General features: G+C 42.0%; 1 protein-coding gene across 3 annotated transcripts in view; it reads right to left on the bottom strand.

The window, feature by feature from the left end:
* The window catches only part of LOC146003575 (uncharacterized), a 340,389-nt gene that overhangs the window by 286,263 nt on the left and 35,619 nt on the right, over positions 1–18,507 (bottom strand). For all 3 annotated transcript variants that reach the window (XM_083141873.1, XM_083141874.1, XM_083141875.1), the window contains exon 3: positions 15,716–15,949. In XM_083141873.1, the coding sequence (XP_082997999.1) occupies positions 15,716–15,949 (234 nt within the window). The remainder of the gene's footprint in view (positions 1–15,715; positions 15,950–18,507) is intronic.

Genomic DNA, 18,507 nt, shown 5'->3' with positions numbered 1-18,507 from the left:
ATCTCAGAATATATATATAAATAACATACCGTGAAAATAACACATAGAGCATCAACATGAAGCCCAAGGGTGTCGTGTACCAGATACCATACTCCAATCTTAAAAATCTAGGTGCCCTCGATGGGTTACTCACCAAGAAACAACGCGAGAAGAAACGTTCTTGCTAGTCGAAAGGACATGGAATGAAATTGTTGCTCAGCACACCTCAATTGAAAAGATTGCAGCGTTCGCGGAAACAGCAAAAAATCGGAGGTTTCATATTCAGCATCCCGGCCATCCTGGCAGCCTTGGGGGCCGTTGGAAGTTTGGCCGGCGGAAGTGCCGCCATCGCGAAAACCGTCATCGACTCGAAGAAGAACAAGGCGGAATTGGAAGAACAGAAACGTCACAACCTGGCCATGGAGAAGAAGGGGAAGGGCGTGATGAGAAAGTTTAAAAAAAAGAAACAGAAGCACTCACCAACCGAGACATTGAATCTCTGATCGAACCGTTACAAATCAAACACTTCAGAGGAGTTTTCATGTCCGACTCGTTACCTTCAAGCGTTAAAAAAAGAGAATGCGGAGTAGTCAACTTGGACGGTCAAGAAAATCCAGGCACGCATTGGATATGTTACCACAAAAATGATGATAAAGCATTCGTTTTCGATTCTTTCGGAGGTGTTCCACCTACAAATTTAATTCATTATCTGAAAACGAACAAAACCTCCATATACTACAACGACGAACGCATTCAAAATTTCGGAGACGTGAACTGCGGTCATCTCTGCCTCTCCGTGCTCGCGTTTCTCTCTAAAATAAATAACCCTACGATCGAGGATTTCCAGAAAGCATTGTGGAACCTCAAACAGCATCACTAGGATGGGCGTGTTCCATCTCACGAGCGAATCTTCAATCTTGAAACTCACGCTGCACGACGACATCGTCTATCCTAAATCCGTGGCTCTGCGTGCATTCTACAGCATGTACCTCATACCTAACGTCACGCAGCACAACAACAAAATTAGCGTCGGAAGCGAACACATCGTCGTCACGCCAGGACAATACAATCTTTCCACTTTGCAAGCTCAGTTACCCAAAGGCACATACCTTTCTCAAAATTCAGTCACGCACAGAGTGGAAATCCTATCCGCGACGGAGACCGTGGACCTGGGCACCATGGGAGAACTTTTAGGTTTCGAGAACGACACCAAACTCGAAGCCGGCATCAAGCACACGGCAGTCAATATTCCTAAATTTCTAGCCATCGAAACTCTGAACGTTCACTGCAACGTAGCCGAAGGTATGATCACGAAATCCTCGGACGGATTACTGGGAAGTCACAAGCAGACGGGAATCATAGCCACTTTCAAACCAAGTTCCGAGTTCATGGAACCGATCATCTACACGCCCTCTTCGCCGATCTATTTTCCAGTATGTCGCAACCGCATAGACGACATAGAGTTGGTGGTGACGAACGAGAAAGGAGACGTGGTGGATTTCGCAGGTGCCACTACGACGGCCATCGTGGAGATCAACGTATAATAAATAACCATACATGTAAAATGGAGCAAATCGAAAGTTACGAATTGCAATCTTTCCCTCCCAACCGTCGCACGTTCGCCAATCTCAACGAAGCGAACAGGGAGATCGAATACGACGTGGACGTAGGCGACGGGTTTATTCATCCTCACAGAGCGGACCTCTACCTTCAATTCGACGTGGTGAAGAAAGAAAGCGGAGACGCGTTTCCCGCAGCAGCAAACTTGATACTCGTGGACAACTTCGTGCCTCACCTGTTCTCGCAGGTGGAGGTGAGGAAACACAACACTGTCATCGACAGAATAGATTATCCAGGCATCACGTCGACGGCAGTGGGAACGTTGAAATTATCCAAAACAGACGCGGCATACTACCAGGCCGGGGGATTCGAAGCCGGAACCAAAATATCGACGAAAAGTCACACGGTGCTCTTTCCCATGCGTCTGCTGCCTGGTTTCTTCTCGGATTACAAGGAGATCATGTGGAAGGGGGGACTGAGGATCACGTTTCGAAGAGCAGCCAACGACAACGACGCACTGATGCGATACGCTACTTTGGGTCCGGACGGCACCACGCCGATAGCCAACACTTTACCCGAAGCAGCGAAATGCGTCATCCGAAGCATGGAATTGAGAATGCCGGTGGTGGAATACGAAACGAACTACGCCCTCAAGTACAAAGCGGAGATCTTGAAAAGTCCGCAGGTGTCGATTCACTTTCACGGTTACCAGTGCGTGCAGAAGATGGCGTCGGGAAGTCACATGGAATTCGACGTGACGACGCAGTTCAACAACATACAGTTCGACATGCCAGATTTCGTCGTGGTGCTTTTTCAGACCGGGAGGGACAAGAATCAGGAAAAAGATTCCAGCAAGTTCGACGACTGCAAGATCAAGAACGTTTATCTGAAGAACGGTAGGAACGAAGTGTTCCCGCGCGAGAATTACAACCTCGACGTGATCAAAAACGATTACCTCAAACTTTACGAAGCTTACACGGCTTACAAACGCGTGACCGAGGGAAGCGTGGACATGTATTACACGCCCAGCGAATTCAAAGCACGGAGACCCATGACCGTCATCAACACATCTAAGAGAAGGCAGGTGGTGGTCAACGATCGCACCAACATCAAGATCGTCTGCGAGTTCCACGACGCGCTGCCTGCCGATACTCTATGCAGCGTCATCCTGATTGCAGAGAAGTCCTTCGTCCACGACGTGAAGAACGAGAGGGTGACGGAACAGTTTTAAAATTCATAAAAAATTGCCACATACTAAAAATCAACATCCAACACATTTTAGGTTATATAAAATTTGTGAAAACCTTATAATACTGAAATATTAAAACAAAACAGAGTCCCCCTTGTAGGTTAGTTCGGTGCGTAAATAAAAAAATGATAGGTTAAGTTATATCACTTAGGATCGTAAAAAAAATTAAAAAATCGTAAAAAAAAAAGATAGGTTAAGTTGTATCACGTAACATCGTGATATACCTACCAAGTATAAATGGAAAAAATGAGTGCAGTGAAAATTTGTACTAAAACATCGCTAAACGCTATAACATCGACAAAAAATTGTCAAAATATGTCAAAAACTTATATTCGATTGATAAAAAAAAATACCTACAAAATATGATCCTCAAATAATAACGTTCAAACAGTGCATAAATAAAAAAAATGATAGGTTAAGTTATATCACTTAGGATCGTAAAAAAAATTAAATAATCGTAAAAAAAGGATAGGTTAAGTTGTATCACGTAACATCATAATATACCTACCAAGTATGAGTGGAAAAAAAATGAGTATAGTGAAAATTTGTACTAAAACATCGCTAAACGCTAAAACATCGACAAAAAATTGTCAAAGTATGTCAAAAAATGATATTCAATTGATAAAAAAAGAGGATACCTACTAAGTATTGCGTTGAAACGCCTAATATACTCTACTTGGAACAGATTCGAGACGAAATTAGTTCGCTGGTGTCGACGCTGCCCACTTCGCAGAGCGTCGCCGACCTTCACACGCAGTTTACAGAGATGCGAAGCATCGTGAACGATCTTACTGAGAAGAGCTCGAAATTGAATCAAGTCGAGAACCTTCAGAACATCGTCGTCAACATCAGAGATCAAGTTGGAGTGCTGGAATCCACACAGGAATCGACGCTGGCTTCTTTCGGCGCCAAGCTGCAAGAACTCAACGAAAACTACAAGCAGTTGAACGTGGAAGTGAAAATCAAACCGTCGTTTTCTGCCGTAACGGATACTATAGTCGAGCATTTGCTGCCCATCGAAAATAAACTCGGACAAGTTCACAGTAATCTGCTCGGCGTCGACACTAAATTCGCTAAACTGCATTTTCTGCAAGCCATCGAAATCAACAGCGTACCCAATCAACAGAGAATCTCCACGTTCGTCGAAGGTAACAAACTGTACATGTTGCATCCTTATCATCCGTACTACAAGTTTCTCCTCGATGGCACGATTCAGATAAACGAATTTTCGTACTGGTCTCACGGTAGAAAAGCTAGCGTTCCTACCATGACTTTGATATCGAATCGTGGTGTCCAGAAAGCAGGAAACATTCCTCTGGCACGTTGGAACGAAACGCGCAACATATATGAAATACACGAAGACGAAGATCTCACCGTTTTCGACGTGAGTGCCGGCGATAAACTGATCATTCAAAACACGAGCGAAGTGCCACCCTCTTTGAATCCCATCACGCTTGTGCTTCTCTTGAAACGTAATCTCTAAAAAAATGTCTAGGCAAGCCATCGTCGAAGAATTGCATAAACCTGCACTCCGTAACTACGAACGTTTGGCTCTGGTAACCAAGGGTATCGACGACCTCTGGCAAAGTGACCTCGTGGAGATGAGTAGCGGCAATTTGAAAAACGTGCATAAATTGAACAAGGGCAACAAGTACCTTCTAACCGTCATAGACACGTTTTCGAAATTCGCATGGGCTCTACCTTTGAAAGCCAAAACGGGAACGTGCGTCACGGAAGCATTCAAGACAATTTTTCGCGAAAGCGGTGGCAGACGACCACGGTTTCTGCAAACAGACAACGGTAAAGAATTTTACAACGCTGTATTCCAAAAGTTTATTCAAAAACATGGCATTCGACATTATTCGAGCTTCAGTCACATCAAAGCCAGCATCGTGGAAAGATTCAATCGAACCTTGAAAACACACATGTGGAAACGATTCACGCTTCGGGGAAATTACAAATGGGTCGACATCCTGCCGGAACTCGTCGACACCTATAATGATACAGTACACAGAACGATAGGCATGAAGCCAGCCGACGTTACCAAGTCCGACGAGCAGCGTTTAATTTCTACAGTTTACTGTCCAAAGTACACACCCACGACAAAAAAAGCTAAATACAAAATTGGAGACCAGGTGAGGATCAGCAAATTCAAACGCACCTTCGAGAAGGGATTCACAAAAAATTGGAGCACGGAACTTTTTACGGTGGTTCGAGTTTTACCCGGAAACCGACACACGTATATAATAAAAGATAGTAGCGGCGAGATTTTGAAAGGAAGATTTTACGAAGAGGAACTCTCTAAAACAAAACACCCCGACACATACCTCATCGAGAAAGTATTGCGTAGGAAAGGTGACAAACTGTTTGTCAAATGGCTGGGACTTCCGGAAAAGAGTTGGATCGACGCGGACGAAGTGATCTTGTGAGTACGTGGAACGTGGTGAAGCGTCTACCGGATCCGGAAAGTCAAACGAGAAAAAAAAGAACGGCGAGTTGCTTCCCGACAGCATCCGCTGTCTGATCGTAGGTCCTTCGGGGTGTGGGAAAACGACACTGCTCGTGGACAATTTTCTCCTCGCACCGAATTGGCTAGATTGGAAGAACAGACACCTGTACGTGTTCTCGAAAAGTTTGGAGCAATCCAAATACCAGCAACTGATGAAACTGTACGATGGTCTGGACATTGCAACGTTCGCTTCGGAAATAAAACCACTCGACGATTGTCGTGAAAATTCAGTCGTCGTGTTCGACGACGCCATCCTGGAAAATCAAAATGAAATTCGCAACTTTTTCACGCAAGGTCGTCACAAAGGAATGGATTGTTTCTACCTAGCTCAAACGTTTTCCAAAATTCCAAAACAGTTAGTACGCGACAACGCCAATTTCATATGTTTGTTTCGTCAAGATCACACCAACCTCAAGCATGCGTACGATGACTACGTAGGCGGAGACATGAACTACAATCAATTTTCGGAACGCTGCTGCTCTACTTGCTGGAACGGTGACGATTTCGGATTTGTGACGATCGACATGACGAGGAAACCCAACGACGGAAAATACAGAAACAGAATCAACGACTTTCTAAACGTTGCAACGTTGTGAGAAACGACGTATATAAATAACGTCATGACGAAACGAAAAATCGAAGACGAAAATCTCAAGCTTCGCGATTACCTCGCGAAACGCTTCAAAGGTTGGAAATCCGAGAATCGCGGATTCTACGAAGAGAAGAAACGTCAGGATCAACCCGTGATCGATGCCATCAGCAGTCTAGGTAAAGAAATTAAAAGTGTCACGGAACAAAATAAAAATTTGATTAATGAACCCGTACCGCTCGCAGCTAAAAGTTACGCCGTACCCACGCCTATTTCGAGCATTCCTTCGACGCCGTTCGAACTGAAGGATGCACCGGCACGACGTCGAGCCATAGGCAGCACGTCGTCTTCGGATAAAATCGAGTTGGGACCTTTGGCACGAGACTACCTGAGCACGGGGAAATTCGACAAGGATGAAGTGTTCGGATTGTATCCCAGCATGGAAACCAGCGAAGGCGGCGGTGTGGTGTGGAAGATTGGGAAATCGAAGGTGACCTTCGAAGGCAACGACATTAAAGTCAATTTAGGCGACAAGGATAGTTGGAACAGGTATCCGGGTACGGTGGGACTGTGGGAACTCGTCGCCAAAAAGCAGCCGAAAGATTACACCGACGAAGATTACCAAAGTTACAAGGAAATTCTGATCATGACGGATGCCTTGTACCAGAACAACGACGCCTCGCAGAATAGGGTGAAATCGAGCAGTGGTGAGAAGTACAAGAATCTCATCAAACCGATTTGGAACCAGGTCAAAACAGGCAGCGGTGTCAAACGCTACAACACGTTACCCAAAGAATTCGTTTGGGTGGACGACGTTAGGAAGCTCGTGGACCGATTGTTGGTGATAGCCGGCGAAGAGAATGCAGGCAACCGTAATTTCTACAACGAGAAGGTTGGCATTGTGTACATGATCAGCACGAAACTTTCCAACTTCATCGTGAACGACGACAAGGGCATAGGTTACCTGATCAAAATCATCAACACGCTGCCTCCGAAATTTTGGAACGTGGCCGAAGGAAAAGGACTCGTGAACGACATCATCAACAAGTTACCTTTCGAGATGCATCTACCTGGCTACCAGTACTGCGGACCGGGTACCAAACTCGAGAAAAGATTGGAGAGAGGAGACAAGGGTGTGAATCCGTTGGACGCGGCATGCAAAGATCACGACATCGCTTACAACACCACGCAGACGGATCTGGACGCACGTCACGAAGCAGACAAAAAATTGGAACATGCAGCTTTCGAAAGGTTCGTGAGCAGAGACGCATCGCTGGGTGAACGGGTCGCCGCACTGGGTACCACCATCGCCATGAACACAAAACAAAAATTGGGGTGGGGTATATAAATAACATACCGTAAAAAATAATAATAATAACAACATGTCTCGTATAACTGATTTGCCACCCGAGCTACTATCTAAAATATTCAAAAAGGTAGTTAACAGAGATGTTAATAAACTTGTAATCATGGCAAGAACAACGCCGGAATTTCGCATCCCTTGTGAAATGGTTCTCAAGGACCGTCTTCGGGAGATCAGTGGCCTGAGGTGCGGTGATCTCAACATTCTGCTTTTGGCCGCAGGGGAGAAATTAAACGATAGGTTCGATGAATTGCACGAGGCAAGGCAGGGAAGAAGACGGTATACTGATGATTGGTACAAGTCTATGCAGGAGACGGAAGATATCATTACGCACATCATCGCGTTTTCCGAAGCACGAACTTTCTTCCTCTGTTAAAAAAATAATAATATATATACGTGACAAAAAAACTTGATATATAAATAAATAATCTTCGGTATATATAAATAACACGCATCGTGAAAAAACAATTAAATTTCTCTAACACTCAGAATTTTTTTTGATATGACGACTGAAAAAATAAGTGATCTCCAAGCATTAAAACAAATGCTAAATTTGTCAGTCGAGTATGTAAAAATTCAGGAATTGGAAGTCGACAAACCTTACACGATAACTTCCGGTTCAATCGTTTCTACCCAGTATGGTCCCAAGGTACGCCTGTTGCTCAACGCACAATACAGTCTATTTTTACCAGATCGATACGCTAACATGTTATCTGACGAGAAGCTATCTATTTTAATCGAGAACAAAACTCGAATTGTGTACAAGGGGACAAAGGAACTTCTTGGCAAGAAAACGAAGCACGTAATAGAATTTATGTAACGACTGCGAGGCCTTGAAAATATATAAATAACATACCGTAAAAAAAACTACACAAGAAAAAATCTCAGAATATATATATAAATAACATACCGTGAAAATAACACATAGAGCATCAACATGAAGCCCAAGGGTGTCGTGTACCAGATACCATACTCCAATCTTAAAAATCTAGGTGCCCTCGATGGGTTACTCACCAAGAAACAACGCGAGAAGAAACGTTCTTGCTTGTCGAAAGGACATGGAATGAAATTGCTGCTCAGCACACCTCAATTGAAAAGATTGCAGCGTTCGCGGAAACAGCAAAAGATCGGAGGTTTCATATTCAGCATCCCGGCCATCCTGGCAGCCTTGGGGGCCGTTGGAAGTTTGGCCGGCGGAAGTGCCGCCATCGCGAAAACCGTCATCGACTCGAAGAAGAACAAGGCCGAGTTGGAAGAACAGAAACGTCACAACCTGGCCATGGAGAAGAAAAAGGGGAAGGGCGTGATGAAAAAGTTTTAAAAAAAGAAACAGAAGCACTCACCAACCGAGACATTGAATCTCTGATCGAACCGTTACGAATCAAACACTTCAGAGGAGTTTTCATGTCCGACTCGTTACCTTCAAGCGTTAAAAGAAGAGAATGCGGAGTAGTCAACTTGGACGGTCAAGAAAATCCAGGCACGCATTGGATATGTTACCACAAAAACGACAATGATAAAGCATTCGTTTTCGATTCTTTCGGAGGTGTTCCACCTACAAATTTAATTCATTATCTGAAAACGAACAAAACCTCCATATACTACAACGACGAACGCATTCAAAATTTCGGAGACGTGAACTGCGGTCATCTCTGCCTCTCCGTGCTCGCGTTTCTCTCTAAAATAAATAACCCTACGATCGAGGATTTCCAGAAAGCATTGTGGAACCTCAAACAGCATCACTAGGATGGGCGTGTTCCATCTCACGAGCGAATCTTCGATCTTGAAACTCACGCTGCACGACGACATCGTCTATCCTAAATCCGTGGCTCTGCGTGCATTCTACAGCATGTACCTCATACCTAACGTCACGCAGCACAACAACAAAATTAGCGTCGGAAGCGAACACATCGTCGTCACGCCAGGACAATACAATCTTTCCACTTTGCAAGCTCAGTTACCCAAAGGCACATACCTTTCTCAAAATTCGGTCACGCACAGAGTGGAAATCCTATCCGCGACGGAGACCGTGGACCTGGGCACCATGGGAGAACTTTTAGGTTTCGAGAACAACACCAAACTCGAAGCTGGCATCAAGCACACGGCAGTCAATATTCCTAAATTCTTGGCCATAGAGACTCTGAACGTACACTGTAACGTGGCCGAAGGCATGATCACGAAATCTTCGGACGGATTGTTAGGAAGTCACAAGCAGACGGGAATCATAGCCACGTTCAAACCAAGTTCCGAGTTCATGGAACCGATCATCTACACACCCTCTTTGCCGATCTATTTTCCAGTATGTCGCAACCGCATAGACGACATAGAGTTGGTGGTGACGAACGAGAAAGGAGACGTGGTGGATTTCGCAGGTGCCACTACGACGGCCATCGTGGAGATCAACGTATAATAAATAACCATACATGTAAAATGGAGCAAATCGAAAGTTACGAATTGCAATCTTTCCCTCCCAACCGTCGCACGTTCGCCAATCTCAACGAGGCGAACAGGGAGATCGAATACGACGTGGACGTAGGCGACGGGTTCGTTCATCCTCACAGAGCGGACCTCTACCTTCAATTCGATGTGGTGAAGATGGAAAGCGGAGACGCGTTTCCTGCAGCAGCAAACTTGATACTCGTGGACAACTTCGTGCCTCACCTGTTCTCCCAGGTGGAGGTGAGGAAACACAACACCGTCATCGACAGAATAGATTATCCAGGCATCACGTCGACGGCAGTGGGAACGTTGAAATTATCCAAAACGGACGCAGCGTACTACCAGGCCGGGGGATTCGAAGCCGGGACCAAAATATCGACGAGAAGTCACACGGTGCTCTTTCCCATGCGTCTGCTGCCGGGTTTCTTCTCGGACTACAAGGAGATCATGTGGAAGGGGGGACTGCGCGTTACGTTTCGAAGAGCGGCCAACGACAACGACGCACTAATGCGATACGCCACTTCGGGTCCGGACGGCACCACGCCGATAGCCAACACTTTACCCGAAGCAGCGAAATGCGTCATCCGAAGCATGGAATTGAGAATGCCGGTGGTGGAATACGAAACGAACTACGCCCTCAAGTACAAAGCGGAGATCTTGAAAAGTCCGCAGGTGCCGATTCACTTTCACGGTTACCAGTGCGTGCAAAAGATGGCGTCGGGAAGTCACATGGAATTCGACGTGACGACGCAGTTCAACAACATACAGTTCGACATGCCAGATTTCGTCGTAGTGCTTTTTCAGACCGGGAGGGACAAGAATCAGGAAAAAGATTCCAGCAAGTTCGACGACTGCAAGATCAAGAACGTTTATCTGAAGAACGGTAGGAACGAAGTGTTCCCGCGCGAGAATTACAACCTCGACGTGACCAAAAACGATTACCTCAAACTTTACGAAGCGTTCTCGGCTTACAAACGCGTGACCGAGGGAAGCGTGGACATGTACTACACGCCCAGCGAGTTCAAAGCACGGAGACCCATGACCGTCATCAACACATCTAAGAGAAAGAAGGTTGTGGTCAACGATCGAACCAACATCAAGGTCGTCTGCGAGTTCCACGATGCCTTGCCCGAGGATACCCTATGCAGTGTCATCCTGATTGCAGAGAAGTCCTTCGCCTACGACGTGAAGAACGAGAGGGTCACAGAGCAGTTTTAACAAGTTTTTTAACATCTTTTCTTGCACAATAAGAAATTTTCTGCACTAGCACAATCAGTTACAATGGCACAATACGAATTTCACTAGTTCAGATCAGTTACAAATGTCAATTTCATTAGTTATCAGTTACAATATCTTTTTTGCACTATAGCACGAGACAATCAGAAAATTTGCACAAAAAAAAAATTGTTGTTGTTTTTTGCACGTGAAAATTAACAATGAAATTTTTTTTATCGTTTCAGATGCTGTCGAAACATCAAAAACACATACACACACACTAGAAAAAAAACATGCAACTTTATTTGTAACACGCACATACATTCTCCATCTTCATCAAGAAAATATTATAATAAACATAATTATTTTTATCTATATCTCACAATAAAACTCTATATCCAAAAATATCACAACATCAAATAACACTAGAGTCGTTAGTACACGTTGCATGCATTACGGAGGTCCTCTGTAGGGTTTCATGGAAGTTTGGGGGGAAAAAAAAACACGTGAAACTCTACAGAGGTGCGGTAATCTATAACCGCAGCCATTAGAAAACTTTTACATTTTTGGTTGGGCACCACGCACCCTGGCGAGGTTATAGGGGCCAGGCATCCTAAAAACAACAATTATTATTTTGTTTGTTTGTTTGTGTTACAATACATATGCGCGCGCGCGTGCGTGCGCGTGTGTGTGTGGCACGTCGTTCCCCCGAGAGAGAGAGGTTTACAAAGGTTGTGATATACAGAGTTGGAAAATTACGATATGGCGCATTCGCTCATTACTGCTCCCAGCTATAAGTTTTTCTCTCTCTCTAGCCCTTGCCAACTAAAAAAAAGTGTAGGTAGGAGTTGGTAACACTGCGAGAAAATAGAAATCATGCCTTACAAGAAAAAACCATTAAGGCGATTTTTATTTGATGACGTTGAACCCGTGTAGTGTTCCCATCCATCCATCTCTCTCTCTTTTACGGCAGTGCCGGCTCTCCTTGCCCTGTATATGTAGGTTGGCAACATTGCTTTATGCACTGTAACTCAAACCTCAAGCAAAATTGCCAGCCCCTTGCTTGAGGTTAGGTTAGACCAAGGGAAAAAAAGCTGTAGGTGGGCTGTCGGCTGTTTAACTCTTCCCTCTCTCTCTTCTCTCTCTTTTTTGTAAAAGGCTATGGCAAAAGTACCAGTAGGTTGGCAACCTTGCTTTATGCACTGTAAAACAAGCCTCAAGCAAGGTTGCCAGCTTCTTGCTTTAGGTTACGTTAGACCAAAAACCTTGGTGATTTTTTTTTCGAGTAAGATGTTGCTAATACTGTGTCCGAAAATAGGGGGGGGTTTATGCCTTACAAGAGCAAACCATTAAAGCAAGCCCCACCGAGCTTTACTTTCGGGTGTAGTGTTGCCAACACTGCGAGAAAAAAATTGCCAGCCCCTTGCTTTAGGTTAGGTTAAACCAAAAACCTTGGTGATTTTTTCGAGTAAGATGTTGGCAACACTGCAAGAAAAAAATTGCCAGCTCCTTGTTTTAGGTTAAACCAAAAACCTTGGTGATTTTTTCGAGTAAGAAGCTAGCAACACTGCACCATCAAATAGAGCTCATGCCTTACGAGAGAAATCCATTAAGGCGAGCTCCTCACTTCAGCTCCTCACAAGATGTTGCAGAAACCGCCCACTTGCACTACTAACTTCAGAGGAAGAAAACTGAGATAATTACTAATAAAAACAATAACAAAACAAATTTGATCTTAAAGCCCTGGCTTTGCGCTACATATTCCATCACGGGGACTAACACTTTACGTAGGTGTAGACACGCTTCGTACAATTTGATGATATCGCGATTACGTAATGGATGTGCAGCCACTTAACTGAACACCCCAAACTTCTAATTTTATTACTAAATTCTAAATTAGCATAATATCACATAGTTTACCTATTATTCAACATCCGGTTAATCGTGGCAGGCAAAGTGGAGGGAAAATGACAATGAAGCAGAACGAGGGGGGCCTTGGTTCCCGATTAATTAAACTTTGTCAACATTCAACTGAGTCGCTGCGTGAAATCACTGAAAATGTTATTTATTAATTTCTTAATTTTACTTATTTTATATTGCATTTCTAGCACTTGCGTCAACAAAGGCGATGAGGATGATTAATGCAGCTATGAAATGGATGATAGGACATGATGATTCATGCTTTACACAAAATTTTAAGTTAGGACTAGTGAATATCGATTCGTCTTATCATTTGTCAAGTAGTTGTTTTTAACTCCAATCGTTTGCAAGGACTTCTGGGTTGACAGCATGTGTGTTGTGCGATGATGATTCGATGAAAACAACCATTTCAGTGAACGTTCTTGACAATGACTCTAGTATCAGTAACAAGAACATTTCCTTACGAGTAGCTGTTGTTAAGAAACCAATTCCTGAAACTTTTTCTGGTGGTCTTACGGCACCCAGCTGTTGTTTGTTATGGCTGGGCCAGCTACTCAATAGTTCCCGAGAAGCCAGGTTCACCAGGAAAACCTAAGCGAATATTTTGTTATTTGGGTTGTATAGGCAACAGGCTTTAAGATGTTACGATATCATGGGTCTCATGGCCCAAGAACTACTTTCTCTGACTGTACACCACGATACCCCAAACAATTGCTGAACTCAAAGGAAATATCCGGAGGGAGAGAAAGGTCATTGCGGCCGATACTCAACGACACAGTATGGCTTCCAGACCACAAGAATATTCTCCTCAAGGTGGAAACCTTCTACGGAATCTCACATCCAAACGATGAATATTATTGCAAACTCCCGTATCTTGGTTATGTATTTCACATAATGCTTGATAAAAGTGTTTGTTCAATTCCTAGAAATTTGCATTTTAAATGTGTCCCAACATTATGGACCACCCTATTTTTAAATGATCCTTTCGTTACAACCAAATTTCCTCCCGAGAAGCATTGCTTCTATGGCATAAATTTACTTGGTCATCATTATTTGAATCTACTATCAACGTACATATCAGATTATTGTAATATTTAATATTTATTTGTAATATTATTGTAATTAGACTCCTCTCATCAAAGTTGGGAAATATGTCATTCAATAAATATCGTTTAGGCTTCATGGAGTGGAGTCTACGATTCTTAAAATACCAATGACGGCCATACGAGCGGGCGTGGGGCAAGGGGGTCTAGTTGCCCTTCTTAGTATTTATATTTGGAAATTTAAATTAGATTTATCTTATCAACGCTATAGTCTTTAAAGAAAAATTAATCTATTTCAAGCAGTTGAAGGTTCCAAGCAACGATGGAAGCATTATGTCATGTGTAATTGGATGTGCCAGTAACATAGTGGAGGTGTTTAAAACTATTGTACTAACATTGTAGGATGGTGTACTTTCATAACATTTCAGAAGTTCGTTCCAATGTTTGACGAACAGTGTTTCATGTCGTATCCAATATTTGTAAATATACAGTATGTGCATTCAAAGTTTTAGTATAAGAAGAGCCATGGTATGTATATATGTAAGAAGTATGGCATGTATAAAATTAGGCCTAAAATTAAACTAAATGTACTACATAGGAAAGATATATTGTGTGTCCGAAGCCACAATAGGTACAAAGTTTGTAAAACGATGAGATGGATTTTTTGTCAATCAATGCAAGATACCTGACTTTTTTGGACCTCTGAAATCCACTGACTTTTCCTGGTTTGTCGCCACGCTCATTCCAAATGCATTTGCTAGCATAACTTACATATTGAAATTTCCTAACAAGTACGCCATTAATTGACAATAAGTTCAGTACAAAAGCACAACATTATTTTTACTAAAATCTCTGTCAATGCATTAAGTAATTAATTGTGGTAAATTTATTTTTTCCTCCAGCAAACTTAAAATAATTCAGTATTTAATAGTTATGAGAGTTTCTGTTTTCCCGAATAAATTATCATCATGGCTTTTGACCCCTCCCCCTTATCAGAGGGTGTTACCAATGCCAATGCCAATGGCAATGATGTTGGCAGCACCATCCATCCACCACCTTCACGACAGCAAGCAACGTCACAGATGAGATTACAAGTTACGTTGCGTTGCAAGCATGCAGGCTGCAAAACGGTCTCTTTGGAACGTTGGTAGAGCCGAAACGACACACCAACGATATAAATGGTACCAAGACCAGTTGTTTGTTTTCATATCCTCTATACGTGTCTGTGGTCCGCAGACACGAAATTAATGACACCCTATATTTTACTTATAAAAGGCCACAAAAAAATAGCTTGTTTCTCTTACTCTTTCGTTGTGATTATCACGTAACCTTAGCACGTTTTCTCTACTTTTATTTCTATTTTGGTTATTACATCTCGTTTTTAACCTCTCAAGGTTAATCGCGACGGTGGGAACGAATAATTAACTGATGAAGCACACCTATCCCTTGCCCAAGATTCGAACCTAAGACGCCTGGTATAATAAGTACAATAGACAAGACATATCAAATACCTTACGCAGAGGAAACCTACAACATTGTTATTGCTATGAGTATTGTTCTATTCAAATCTACATAACAGCTTTTGTTATACTACCTACTAATTTTGAAATATTATGTTGTTAATTGAATAAAAGAGTAGTCATGCAGTATTCAATGAAGGGACTCCAAGAAAGAGGGTTTATTTTTCAAGTTATATTCTGCACTATCAATGAACAGTGAGACTATCTTGTCGGAAACACATGGAAATTTTCCCTTGTATCTACCTTTCCAATCATTACCTTTTATGGTGTAGGAATTTGTATTCTAAAATATCACACACTAATTATGGACTATAAAAAATATCACTCACAGTTCAGCTGTATTTGTATCCAAATTTTCCTTGGCTGTAATTTCCATATTAAATGATTCATCCAGAACCCAATCTCTGCATATGGTAACAGCTGGGAAGGGGATCTCTTGAATTTCGATTGGTCTGCTTAACGTTAAATATTCTATTTTGGCGCCTGTCCATTTGAACAGTAGCTTTCCTGTCGCGTGACAACATGTTGCAATGCATACTCCCAGAAAAAATATACACAGCATCCTACAAAAATGGAACAAATCTTATTAGAAGCAGGAAAATTTATAAAAAAATTTCAAAAAATGTTTTTTATGTCTTTCTCATGGAAGAAACTTTTCCAATTTTCAATAAGAAACAAATATATTATACATTTGTGATACTTTTACAAGAATATAGCAGACAATATTATCCCAATAATATACGTTCTATATATTTTGACATATATGTTATTCTTGTTCGAAATATATTTTATGAGATGGCATATTTAATTGCTAGCTTTTCAAATACTTTTAATTAGTTTTGGTAATTTTCTTGTCCATTTGCCTAAGGATTACGGAGCAATTTGGAATGAATAATATCGGAGATCACTATCTCATATTGCCTTAAGGAAAGAATTCTGTATGATTTTATGTTTGTTTAAATTATTTTTTCGTTACATATCAAATTACGAAATTCTGTTCACAAAGTCTTAAAAGCACTCAACGAAACCTACGTGAAGATGACTTGGTCGAACATATTCGTAAATGCTGTGATATACGACTAAGAACTTGGATACAGACATTTCTCCATTATAATGTGATGAAATATAGGGTCTCACCGACTCGACTTGGCATAATCAAACTCAGATCAAAACCAAAAGAAGAAGAATTCAAAGGAATACTTTACTCCCGCCTTGATTTCCTCATCAGGGACATCGATGTAAGTTTCAGTCATGAAACAGTAAATATGGTTGACTCATTGGCTATTACATTAAAACGTAATCAAGAAGATTTCGGTCTTATTTCTACTCTGTTCAGTGCGTCCAAATACTCAGCTACAAGCAGAAGTTCCACGAAGGCTAACATTGCAGGATTGGATAAATTATTTAAACTACAGAAGGTCATTCCAATGTTTGGCCATCAGTGTTTCATATGCTGTGCAGAGACAATTTATACTGGGTTGCATATAGAGTTAAGCTCAGTTTCAGGATTGTCACAGGCACAATAGATATGTGTGAAATACGCAAAAGGAATAAAACTAAGTGTTATACTATATTTAAAAATATAAAAAAATTCAGTATTATATCGAAAATTGCCAAAGAATGAAGGAAATAAAAGTTCCTCTACTTAAAGAAAATCGATATTCTACTATTTTGTCGCTGATGGAGGAGACTATATATAAGAAAAGAAGATTGATTGTTTGATTTGCTGCTTTAAGTACACTTTATGCACAGAAAGGCTAATCGGGATTGAACCTACAGTTTAAAGTGGGATCCGAACCACTATGTGCCTCCACCGGGTATCGAGCCCGGGACCCCTTGGTTACAAGGCGGCCACGCTACAACTACGCCATCGGGGAGGCCCAAGAGAAAAGAAGAGAGAAGAATGTAGGAGAGAAGAGTAGAGGGGAGAAGAGAAAAGAGGACAAGAGGAAAATTAGATAAGAGGAGAGCAGGCAAAGGGAGAAGAGGAAACTCAGAGAAGGAATGAAAAGAGACGAGATGTAATGAGAGGAAAAGAAAGAAGGTCCGAGGAAGAGATGAGGAAAGGGTAAAAGAGAAGAAAAACGAGATGAGAGGAAAGGAGGAGTGGAGAAGAAGGGAGTGGAGAATAGGGAAAAAGAGAGGAAAAGAGAAGAACGAAGAGGAGAAGCGAAGAGTGCAGTGGAGTCGGTAATCGAAGACAAGAGAGGAGATAATAGGAGTGGAGAAGAGTGGGATGGGGACAAGAGACGATAACAGGAGGCAGATATGATAATGAAGGTGAGGAGATGAAGAGAAGACTTGGGGATGAGAGGAGAGGAGGGGTAGTTCCATAAAATATCGTCTGAGCGTCAGCAATTGATGCATTGACAAAATTATCTACATGAAACAATCAATAGCATTTTAAAATTGCGATCTAATACATTCTCAGCGAGAGGTACCTTTTGAGTGATCTTCCGCGTGAGATTTTCTATTTTACCTGCGATTACACCACTACAGCATGAATTTGTTTTTAATAATTATAAGAAGTATCCAGTTTATCCCACTTCTTTCTTCGTGAATATTGATATTATATTCCTTAGTATTTCATCATTATTGACAAAGAGAATCATTCCATTTCATACGGCGTGGACAATAAACACAATGGGATATATCTAAAACTTATGAAATGTTTCTGCTACTGGTGGGGGTTGAATCTATGACCGTTAGGTTGAAAACTCTGAACGGTATCTACTACCCTAGAAGCTCTCATTTCTTCCAGTTATGGTTAAAATAGAAAGAAGAACTGACGAATATCAAATGCAGATGCAACTCGCCTACTGCATGTATTTTGTAAAAAATACTTGATTGTAACAAAGACAACGAAGGTAGTATGGATCGACGTAAAGAATTAATGGGAATTTGCACATGGTGAAAACTATTCATTCGATATTTGCGCAGGTAGCCCTGCATTTAACTCAAGTGGAGAAAGGGATGTGAATTTTATGTCAATATCTTTTAATTCGTGCACAGTCATCATGAGATATCATAATCTCACGATCTTCTAACTTTTATTTGCCACATGAAAACGCCCAGAAGGTGTACGTACGTCTATGGGAACAGGGAACTTCCAAAATATTCA

The sequence above is a fragment of the Lepisma saccharinum genome, chromosome 20, assembly GCF_977018435.1.
Source record: "Lepisma saccharinum chromosome 20, izLepSacc3.1, whole genome shotgun sequence".
NCBI classification, from domain to species: Eukaryota; Metazoa; Arthropoda; class Insecta; order Zygentoma; family Lepismatidae; genus Lepisma; species Lepisma saccharinum.
This window is presented reverse-complemented; position numbering and strand designations above follow the sequence as displayed.